The 12027-nt window shown below is 37.8% G+C and overlaps 1 protein-coding gene across 1 annotated transcript; it reads left to right on the plus strand.

The window, feature by feature from the left end:
- Positions 1–2944: 2944 nt before the first annotated feature.
- On the plus strand, positions 2945–9131 carry dhh (desert hedgehog signaling molecule). The gene is made up of 3 exons (XM_019097984.2): positions 2945–3937; positions 6504–6765; positions 7419–9131. The coding sequence occupies exons 1-3, from the start codon at positions 3626–3628 to the stop codon at positions 8210–8212; spliced, it is 1368 nt and encodes a 455-aa protein (XP_018953529.2). The 5' UTR covers positions 2945–3625; the 3' UTR covers positions 8213–9131.
- Positions 9132–12027: the final 2896 nt, after the last annotated feature.

Genomic DNA, 12027 nt, shown 5'->3' on the forward strand with positions numbered 1-12027 from the left:
GCTACTACTAGCATATTATTTATGGCATATGTTAAAATAGTATGCTAGTATGGTTCCAAATTCAATACAACTTGAATGCATCAGTGTTTTGAACGAATCATTTGAGTGAACAAACTTGTACAAACAGTCACTTGTCACTTGCACCTACTGTTATATTTCTAGACAAAGTGAAAGTGACTTTCGCATTTTTTAGAATAAATACTTTAAAGGCTGTATGAATTGTTCTCTGAGTGTTTTGTATAATATATCAATTAGTCATAAAAGCTAGATATGATGTAGTCCTGTGTTATCTTTTGTTTTCCTGGTCAAGTTAGTTATTCACTGCTGTAAAAACATGTTTCTAAATCTGGTCAGCATGATAGCAGGTATAGTACATTATCTGCAATATGTTCTCTTCTCTTGACCTTTAACCTGTTTGTTTTGGGTCAGGAAGTTCCACCCTGATCTTCTATTGTTCTGTCACGGTTGTTGTATCACGACAATTATTATATAGGCATATTTCAATCTCTTATAAAAGCACAGATCATGCATATATAGACGGCGCATGATGTAACGACTAAACCAGGCCATAATGCAGCACGGAGAATCTATGTACACCTATGACAGATCATCCTGTTTATCCATGATCCCCTGTCACATTGCTCTGGAATGCGATAAGCATGTTATTTAAGGTAAGGGGCAGCCTATGAAGCCGTATGTTGGCGCTGAAGCCAGAAATCATGTGCTTTTAGCATAGCACAGTCCAACACACCGCCCTGCCTCTTCCTGCACTGATAACAGGGTGAGGGACGATAGAATTGACCGATGGCGGTGGGTCACAATGGGTGTAAGCTCCTTGACTCTTCTGGGTAACCCCAACAGCTTTTGTCTCAGGAAACGTATGCAGAATAGTGTCCAGTAAGCATTTTCCTACTAAATCTAAGTGGCTCTACCTTATTTACAGGCTCGTGTTTCATAAACATGCACTGTAACATCTGACATGATTGATTGAACACCATCACCCCCCAAGATCAGCTGACTATTTGAGGCAGTTTTGGAATCGAGGGCTTTGCGAATGACGCAGCATCTAATTTTGCTGATGCCAAGTAAAGTACCATGAGCTCAATGGCACTTTACTATTATAAGGCCAGGTGTAGTCACGATTCGTCTGTAACGGGAAAATGAGGGCCAGAGTAACTCTGACAGGAAAGATCTTATTTTCTGTGCTGTGGCTGCTCAGGAAACTCAGCCATTCACTGTTCTATATACTCCCATCCTGAAGTGGGGGAGTGAGGTCGCTTAAGAGACTAGGAGGTGGGGGGGATGCAGAAATACTAATAACAATTACACAATTTCCATTTTGAAACAGTTGTGTTTATTTTTATTGTCATCTCCTCCCTTTAATGTTTAATGGCAGCTATTTTCCCTATTTCCCCTTGGCGAAATGTCAGTATCACTGATTGTGCTCTTGAAAGCATTTGTACTTGTGATTAAGCTTTCCCCCACATTTGCTGTTATTTGTGGTGTCTGGGACGTGTGATTGAACCACAGATCCGTCCATCAGAGTTTCGGAAGTGCATAAAATATGGCCTACTGTATGATTGGGATGGATCTCTGATTTATTCGAACATGTTACATAAGACACAAAATAATATCTTATAGGTGTTTCTGTCTATTAGTGTGAGATTGCTATGTAAAATTGTAATTTAAACCTGAAAATAGACTTTAGAAAAAACTGAAGCAAAGATATATTATGAAGGGAAATTACTTAAAATAGTATTTTTTAATATAGTATTTTTGATAGATTTCCTAAGAGCCTTAACCTTTGCATGCTTTATCTGTGTGTGTGAATTAATTGTCTGAGATGCCAAAGGTCTGGGTCAGCGGAAATCATTTTGATATTTTGCTGCTCTTTATTTTTCTTCCTCTTGCTCGCAATGCCATATTGACTTGAGATATTTGTATTGTCTTCTAATTTTGAGCCATTGTTCAGAGGTGGTTTATAATTACGAAGCCCAGAGGTCTTCTCGACACATGTGTCAGCCAGTGTCTTCTCCTTCAGGAGAAAAACAAAGAGAGAAATTAATGAGTCACAGAAATGACACCATTATCTCTCAGCAGGAAGCTGTCATGAAGCTTAGATTCATGTCAATGACCCTCACCTGCATCTAAATACACTACAAGCTGATTGAGGGAATGGGTAGAGGAGACTAGTTGTCACACATTCTTTGTGTTTCAAGGGACAAACTTTTGTTTCATAAGTTTTTGTTAACATTTTTTTTTCACCCTAGCATTGCTGTTGAAAACTCTTTTAGTATAATTAGAATATTTTAAATTAATTTAAATACTTGGAACAATTTATGCAAGGGTCATCACTATAATGGCGGTTGATTTGAACAAAAAATGTAAACTGTGACCTCACAACAACAGTATTTTTCATAAATATGAGATCCAGGAAAGTTTTTTTTTTCTGTAAAAACAGTATCTTTTGGAAAATAAGTTTAACAAGATATAGTATTTCAGTCTTTCAGCTTCAGTGTTAATTTCCATTTCTTTGTAATTACTTGTGAAATTTAATGAGTGAAAATAGTTTCCAAACCAAATCAGTTTGATAGCATACACCACTGGGGCATGTTGTCACAAAAGGGCAACGTGCGTTCAATATAAATATGAGATCCAGGAAAGTTTTTTTTTTCTGTAAGCCCAATAGAGCTTTTGTAGCCAAGATAGTAAACTGTACAGAGATTTATTTTTAATAATAAACCGACCCTGAGAAATATTGATTTATAGGCCTATAGCTTTAGTATCGCCTACTTTCTCACTTTAAAAGAAGGGACTAATATGCTGTTAAATACACAGCACAGGAAAGTATAACTTTTTGAAAGTATCCCCCACTCGTTGCAATAGCCTACACTGTAATGACTTCACAACTGCATGACTGGAAGCGCGAGCGGGGAGGCGTGTGAGCTACTGTCCCGGCGCGCGCGCAGGAAGGGAGGGCGATCTTTGTCCGGTCACAAACACTCAATGGTCCGAGCGCAACGGTTAAAAGCGGGAGCAAACACACGTAGAAGCAGAGTCAGAACACTCAGACAGTAAAGGAATGAAATTATGTTTGAGCGCGACTATCAGGCAGGAGGACAAACAGAGACGCGCGCTGTGAACCTTACCGCAGAAAACGCAGTTTCGCGCGGAGCTGTCCAAGGTGGAGTAGGATGATGGGATGAAGCACCTGTTGCTATGCCAGTATCTACAAACGAGAACGAGGATGCAATCAGTCCATCTCTGCTTGGAATGCTGAAATTTGGCTAACATTAATGGATTGACCCGTATAAGCCATTTAAAGGCTAGATATTATATCCTAATTATATGCAAAACTTTTCAGGTTTAAACCCTCACCATGGCTGGATGTCGGATGCATTGATGTTAAACTCTAAATAATCAGTTTAATCTGGAAACCATTAGGCTACACTTTGGTCAATGATTCACGAGGCTAATCCCCACGAGTGCCCATTTTAATTCAGCACCGTGATATGGACGTGGAAAAAGTCAGTTGTGTTAACGAAATGCCACGAGGTGCTGGGAGAGACGCTCGTGCTGCAGGGTTCGCGGCTCGCTGATCCCCTCACACACTTCACGCGCGTCAATGACGCTGGCTCCTTGGTTAAAGCTGGCGAGGCTCGGCCTGCTGACTGCCTGGCTTTACTCATGGCTGCTGGTGGAGGGATGCGGACCGGGTCCGGGTTACGGCACTCGCCATAGGCAACGCAAGTTGTCTCCAATGTCTTACAAGCAGTACGTGCCCAGTGTCTCTGAGAACAACCTGGGAGCGAGCGGAAGAGCGGAGGGCAGGATAACGCGCAGTTCGGAACGCTTCAATGAGCTCGTGTGCAACTATAACACTGACATTGACTTCAAAGACGAGGAACACACTAAAGCTGACCGGTTCATGACCAAGGTAAAGGAAACCAATGTCTAACAGAGTCAGCTGCGTCCCATTTTGCAGATGGGTCACTCCACATTGCTTTTCATAAACACCTGTAAGCTATACTTTAATGTTTCTTAATAGATTTACTCTTTATATATATATTAATATATTATTATACATAATTAATACATTATTATATAAAATAAATACAAGAAGTTTGGCCTATATATTAATTATATAGTTTATTTGAAATGGTATTATTCTAATTTATTAGAATACATATTTTAATAGTTTTTTAAAGATATGTGTAAACTCTTATGATTAATAATCTCCTTTATTAAAAGTATGCATATGTCATTAGGACATTATAATTTTTCCGAATGTGAACTTTTCATGGACAATTAGGCTTAAGTGCCTGTCTTTTTATTGTTTATTTAATTTTATTTCATACAACTTTTTCAGTAGAGATTTGACTTTGGTTATGTAACGTATACAGTTTTTTAATTTATTGAAAATTAGATATTTGTACATCTGTCAGCTTTAAATAATTTTTCTCATAAACATTTAGTAGTGTCATAATCTTGAGCACAAGCCTAGCAATGGCTAAATGAATGGTAAAACGGTCAACATTGTTACTGCGTCAACCCTTGTACTTTTTAAAGGCTTATTTACTGTATATCTATATAGCAATTTTAGAATGTACACAATAAGCAAAAAGCAATTGACACATAATGACATTCTTTGTCTCTTGTAATGTTTAAAATCTAATTTAAAATCAGAATGGAAAAGGCACAGGTTTCATGGAATGACCCAGATGCATCAGGTGGCCCTTTCAACTCTCTCAGTCAACCATGACATACTTCATGCACAGTTAAACAGTACTTGAAAATAAAAGGGTTTTGTTATTCCTGTAATTCAGCTGTTTCATTGTCTTTTTTTTTTTTTTAATTGATGCAAACAGCTATAAAGCAGTGATAAAAGCCGATTTTTTCTGGACAGGCCCTGCAAAATTTTAACTTGTCCAAGAGGAGATCTCATAGATTGTTTACCCATGTTACCATGTTCCCTAGGCAATGTAAAAAACGTGACAATAAGACTGTCTGGACTGCCACAGCACCATTTAATCTTTAACCAAGTTCTTCGTTAGTGTGCTATAAAATGATCACTACACCTCTACTTCCTTAGCCTGGGAGTGTGTACATGTTCCCTTGTATAAACATGAAGGCAGGTAAGTCAGATAACATTGTGAAGAACACAGAGTACACTAAATATTCTTCTAAAACCTTAAATACATAGAAGCCAAAATATGAGACATTCAAAACTAAATTCTTAGTGGCAATATGAACATTTTCAGCTGGATGAGTTAATAGAAATAGACACTGTATTCTTTGGCATGGCCTAATCTGTTATGGTATAAAGGTTTTTTTTTTTAGATATTACTGATAAGTTTGATATCACTGATAATAAGTTTGACAAGATTGACATCTAGTTAACTGTGGGGACACTTATGAAAGTGCTTCAAGTTGGTGTATGTGTACGTATGCATGTGCCCTCTCATTGCCCAACTCTGAAAGCTATCCTTTGTGTATCTTTTCAAGCCTCTGCTGTGGGGTCGCCTGTGCAGAATTCTCGCCTGTTGAAGTAATGGCACCATTGGAAAAGCCTCTATTGTAGTTTTAACAATGAATCGCCTCTGTCCAACAGCATTGCGAGAAAAATTTCCCTGGTTTGTTTTCTTCCCCTCTTGATTTCTCACTCTTGCTGTCACATTCCCAAGTAGACGTCTAAACATTCCATCCATCTGCCTGCTCGCTCAGACTTTGCTTTCTTCTTGCTCTAATTGGCTTTTCGACCCTGTCTTGCTCTCTCGCCTTTTCCCATACCCTCTCAGTCATGACCTTAGGTCACATAATATTATTTTCCCTGAAAAATAATACTACATTTTTACAGATTCCCCATTACGTATGGTGTAGAGAGACACAAAATGTTGAAAATGCTTGGAGGAAGTCTAAATTCTGTATTACAAAGTCTCAAGGTTGACATTGGGGTCATTCAAAAGACTGTGTGAAAATGTTCCAATCGTGTGAAGAAAAAAAAAGGACTTGACCTTGACTTTACTCTGTGACCATGCTGAAGTGTCCAAAGAATGCTGGAAATGAGTTAAAGTAGCTTTGTTCTTATTGTTAGATGTTGGGGGTGGAAATGGCCTTTTGCAGAGCTGAATATGCTGGAGAAAAATTGCTGATGTCTACTGGCTCCAAATTCTGACAAAGAATTCTGAAATGTCATGGTATTTGCTGTGCTTTCAGCATTAGCACACCTCTGGTTTAAATCATTGGTAAAAAAAGGAGGAGCTTTGGCAATCTGGAACAGTTGAAGTGAACATTTACCCCAACCTAAAAAAAATTTCTTAAGAAATTCTAAACCTGCAGTACCTTTTTTTATTCTGTGGAACACAGAAGAAGATATTTTGAAACCTGTGAAAGTATTTTTAGTCATTTCACTGAAAGTCAGTGGGTTCCAAAGTTGTTTATGGTATAGTCCTTTCCTTTGTATCACCTGTTTAATGCTTTCATTTGTTATTTCTGCTTCACAGCGCTGTAAGGACTGCCTCAATAAACTGGCAATAGCAGTAATGAACCAGTGGCCTGGGGTCCGACTGCGAGTAACAGAAGCCTGGGATGAGGATGGCCATCACCCTCCTGGTTCTTTGCATTATGAGGGCCGTGCGGTGGACATCACCACCTCAGACAGGGACACAAAAAAATATGGACTACTTGCACAGTTGGCAGTTGAGGCTGGATTTGACTGGGTGTACTATGAATCCAAGTACCATGTGCACTGCTCTGTCAAAGCTGGTAAGCTTGTAAATCTTTGCTTTTCATCAGTTACTCCTTATTCAGATCTTTTAATGTAGCTCTTAAAGTGATAGTTCTCCCAAAAAATAAAACGTTTGTCATCATTTACTCACCATTCTGTAGTTCCAAAACTGTATGAGAGACAACAAACAAGATATTTTGTAAAATTACCATACAATGAAAGTCAGTGGTGTTCAATGCATGGACAAAAATTCTGTCATGAAACTCTGGATTGTGCAGTCTGATAGGTCTAACTCAATCTGATATAATGACACCATTATTCACATGACGCAGCGGAGTTTGCTGCTCAATGTTTAAATACTCGGCTAGTGCTTGCTTTAGTAGTTACAGTGCTTCAGAACCCTCCACCTTCCCCAGCTCCACCTGTATAGATCTGCTATGGGGTGATTTTATGTAGGGTTATTTCATATATGTTATATATGTGGAATATTTTTTACATGCTCACAGCAGCATGTCTGTGGATGTATTGGCAGTAGCAAATCTCTGTACTTGCTGTGCAATATCTATTCTGCAAAGACCAAACACATTAACATTGCCATGTATATTGCCATGCTAACCTCTCCGAGAGTTCTCATGACAGAAATTGATTTCACGTTGAAATTCTTAACACGTTCCACTTTTAATTTTTCCAGATCACTCTGTAGCTGTAGAAAAAGGTGGCTGCTTTTCAGGATCGGGACTTGTGACAATGGCTGATGGTGTGCAAAAACCTATGTCGTGTTTGCGGCCTGGCGAGAAGGTGCTTTCCTTGTCTGAGTCAGGTGAAGTTGTTCTCAGTCGGGTACTTCTCTTTTTACATCTGGATAGAGAGAGCAGAACCATGTTCTTTATTTTTACCACCGAAAATGGAAAACGAATGGCGCTTACTCCCAATCACCTCATTTTTGCGACTCCCAATCTCAAACTGCACCACCATGAGTATGAAGCTATGTTTGCCAAAAACGTTAGGACTGGGCACTATATACTTTCTACTGGGGACAACAGAGGACTTCAGCCATCTAAAGTGGTCTCAATTTCACTGGAGGAGATGATGGGGGTTTATGCTCCTTTGACAGAACATGGGAACTTATTTGTGGATGGCGTGCTGGTATCCAACTACGCTTCTGTTGAGGATCACAGACTCGCACACTGGGCATTTTGGCCTCTCCGTGTTCTTTTTCGCTTTTTCCAGACAGTAATGGAAGAGAACTCACAAAGAGTGGTGGTTAACAGTAGTGCCATGGTCCTTAATATCTGTTCCACAGATCAGACCTTCCTCACAAATGTGATGCACAATAGTTCTTCCAGCATTTGCAAGAAATTCCCAGATGTCACAGTGGAAACGGAAAATGAACACAGTTTTTTGCAACAAAAGGAGGTTTACTGGTATGCAAGACTTTTGCACACATTAGGACAGATATTTCTTGACCCTCAGAAGTTTTACTGATGCTCAAGACAGGGAATATGCAAACATAATGTCAACTGCAAAATAAATGATAGCTTTTTTAAAAACTACTGACCAAAAAGGAAATGAAATAGGCACTATAACTGGTATAATTACTCACCACATATAATGTCCAGTTACAGTTACTTCTTACATTTAGAATTTTTAAATGTGTTTCAGTTATGCATATACTGTATGTGACATATTCAGTGTAATTAAAAAAAATGACATGACTTGTCATATTGAATAATCACCATATGGACAATCATGGGTTTCAAAATGTAAACATGTATTTTTATGTTTGTTTTACAAGAAAATATTTCGAAGAGTAATAAATATTTATTTTTATACTTTTGGATTCATAATATATATTTCATGTTAAACTGTTCATGTAGTTCTGATTATTTGTTATACCAAACAGACACTAATACAGTTGTTGTGATCTTATTTTTACTTAAAGTTAATTTAGTTTATTGTGTTGCAAAATAAACCTGATCTGCTTAGATTTTAGAACAAACACAAGTTTTATTCTCACTAGACTTGTACTGAGTACAAAATAAGTCAGTTCCCAATTTAAAAAAAAAATAAACATTTTTGACAAATCAGCATATTACATCATGTCCTGTAGCTGGTAATTTAGACGTTTTAAACAGAAATGAGTTGTAAACGAAATATTGTGTTAACACAGAGTAACCATGACTAATGACTAATTATGGTTCATTTCCAATGTCCAAAATCAACAGCCATGTGCTAAACAAGGAATAACAGTCTGGCTATTACTAAGTGCATCACACCCCCTTGTGGATACCAAAGAATACACCACTGTCTATTCTGATGTGCTTAGTATGATTTACAATCTTTCTGTTCTGAAAAAAAAAACAGCTTTCTGTAATTAATAATAAATTAAAAAGGTAATAAATTATTATTTGTAATATTTTTGAATTTGCTCTCTATTATTTTTCCTGTTTAAAATATATATCAGAATATATCAATGCAATGCAAACTAAATTTTGAAATAAATTTAAGCCTGACAATGTAACGGATTTAGCATTGTAAATCTAAAATAATGCTTTTGAGACTGTGTTGCATTTTTGGAATTGCATGCTTTTTCCTCTATTTATTTTTTCACAGCTGTGAAGGTATAGAAGAGGATTATCTTGGTCATGGAGGGGGCAGATGGACACACACCCCCACTGGAGAGGAGATGTTCTAAACTCTATCTGGATCAGGCCAATGGCAAAGACTGTAATGTAGGCCCACCCAACAATTACCTTTGGAGAACCAATCAGATTTGAAAGATAAGCTTAGTCAGGATCCCTCAAAACCTTTCCCGTTCAAACTAATCCCGGTGAAAGCTGGGAAGGAGTTATTAATCTTGTCAATGGGGTATGATCGGAAAGTACAGAAAAAAAAAATATGCCATCAAGTTATATTCTATCAATATACCAATGCTCTAATAGAACAATATGAAACAGATAAGGCCTATACTGCACAGACAAATTTAGCAATATCAGAATTTCAGTTTCTGACTGTAAAATAAACATGACCTAATGCAGCATGCTTGAGTAATATATTGGAGAGAACATGACTTCATTGTAGATGTTGGTAGTGCTCCAGCATGTCCATAAATGGCCATTCTTCCATCATATTTATCTCTGGTATATGAATTAAACAGTCTGTTTGAAAATGTTGAGAACTGTATTTACTGCACGTGACTCAAACTATGTGACTCTGATGGCTTGTCAGCTTAAACAAATCTGCTCCTGCTTGGTTTCTTCCAGTAAATAAAGAACAGTTTAGTTGATTCAACAATGCATATCTTTTATAGGCACAGAGATTGAAACAATATGATAATATTTAATAAAAATAGCCATGTCATATGCAGGTATACATAATACAGACAACTTTACAATGCATTTTATTTCAAAACTGGCAGCTCGTGCATTTGCACTCTGGGATCGATAAAGTCTGTCTCTTTTTAAAATCTATACATATCTAGTCTAAGAACAGACTAATAGTAATCTTTGATCGGGCAATATTTTGTGGTCTCATTTACTCATTTTTAATGTTTTGTTTAGAATCGATTTTCACTGAGCTAATAGTGTGCTAATTTTGAAAGCAAGGATGAACTGACATCTATTATGACTAAAGGTCTCTGTACGGAGAGGTCTGCTGTTAGCATTGTGGCCAGATAATAAACCGGCTACTTTAAATGGCTACCATTTAAGGCAGTAAATAAACAGGATATATAAATAGGTTATGTAATTGTGTAGATAGATGATATAGATAGATAGATAGATAGATAGATAGATAGATTAGTATTTAATAGATGATTAACAGACTCACTGACAGATAAATAGACAGACAGACGGATAGATAGATAGATAGATAGATAGATAGATAGATAGATAGATAGAGAACAGCTAGTTATAGTTCATTACAGCTTCGCATCTATGCAGCACTGTGAAGCACAGGTGGTTCAACGGTAAATCGGTAGAAACTAACAGATTTAACACCTGTTTAACCATGACCCAGAGTTTGTAGTGCACCTCAATTTTTTTCCCCTCTCAAAAGTAGGGGTCGCAGTTGGACTCTGCATCGGTGTCAAAAACACGTTTTAATCTGCAGCCTGCACTCACACAGAAAGAAAGCTGGTGCAGTATCCTTCAAACTGTTACATGAAGCAAGTTTATCAAACAAGCTTGCAACATTTCTCCAGATTGGAGATCTGGGTGTGGGTTAGCCAAAGCTACTCACTCTGGATGAAAGCAGCAAACACGAGAGTCCAGCATGAACTCATTTGATTCATTGGTATCGGCCAGCCAAAATCTTAATATCAGGTAGTTTTGCAAACGTTTGCTCGTCCGACAGCACTTCCCCCATCAACAACAAACTAGTAAACCCTGCCTAGCCAAAGCTAGCTTAATGAAATGAAACGGACCCCAGCGATTATTATCCGGAGGATTGTTTCGAACATGTACGAGGACGTTAGCGGCGCATTGTAGGTAAGTGTTAAAAGTAGTATTTAATATATATTTTTTTAAATACATACTTGCTGATTAATCACCTTAGCGATACTCGGGCCCCCCTTCAACGTCCATTTAGCGAAGTGAGTGCGAATCTGTCGGCCGAAATGAATGTGCTGCTAGCTTCATACGTACCATTGCGTTTCCTAAACTCAAGGTTACAAACACCAGTGTTAGGATTTAGCTGTTTTTGTGTTGGCCGTTTAGTTTCTTTTCCCGTAGCTCGTTGTGTTTTTAGTTTAGCCTGATGCACTAACGTTAGTGTTTATGTCCTTGATAAATGGGTAACTTAAGCCATATTTTTAGCCAGCACCAGTTCGTGAACCATCCGTCATTAAGAGCGAAACCACGAAAGCTTAGGACTTAATGTGTTGCCTTACTGTCGAATATGTTGTTGTGGTTTATTTGCTAGCATTAAAACTGCCCTATTTGTTGTTGTTGTTGGAAAGAGCAACAGCATTGTGGAGTGTGAAAGTATCTGGCTAGCAAGCTGAGTTAGCAGATGTGAAACTGGGTGATTTGTTTAATTAATTTATTTATTTTTGCAAAAGTGAGGCTGGTAATAAACATGGAATACAATTCGTGATTAATCTAATACAAGTCGTTTTAGCAGTGGTTGCAGTTTTGTGTACCACACAGGGACGCTACTTCTTGCTGCCTGTTAGCATGCACTGCTTTACAGGCAGTGCGTTTAATTACTTTTCAATATTTACCTCGGTATAAAACATTTGAAAGCCCTAATAGAGAGACGATCTTCTATGTGGATTTCGTTCAGTGACTGTGGTTGTCAGT

The sequence above is a fragment of the Cyprinus carpio genome, chromosome B23 (genome assembly GCF_018340385.1).
Source record: "Cyprinus carpio isolate SPL01 chromosome B23, ASM1834038v1, whole genome shotgun sequence".
Taxonomy (NCBI): Eukaryota; Metazoa; Chordata; class Actinopteri; order Cypriniformes; family Cyprinidae; genus Cyprinus; species Cyprinus carpio.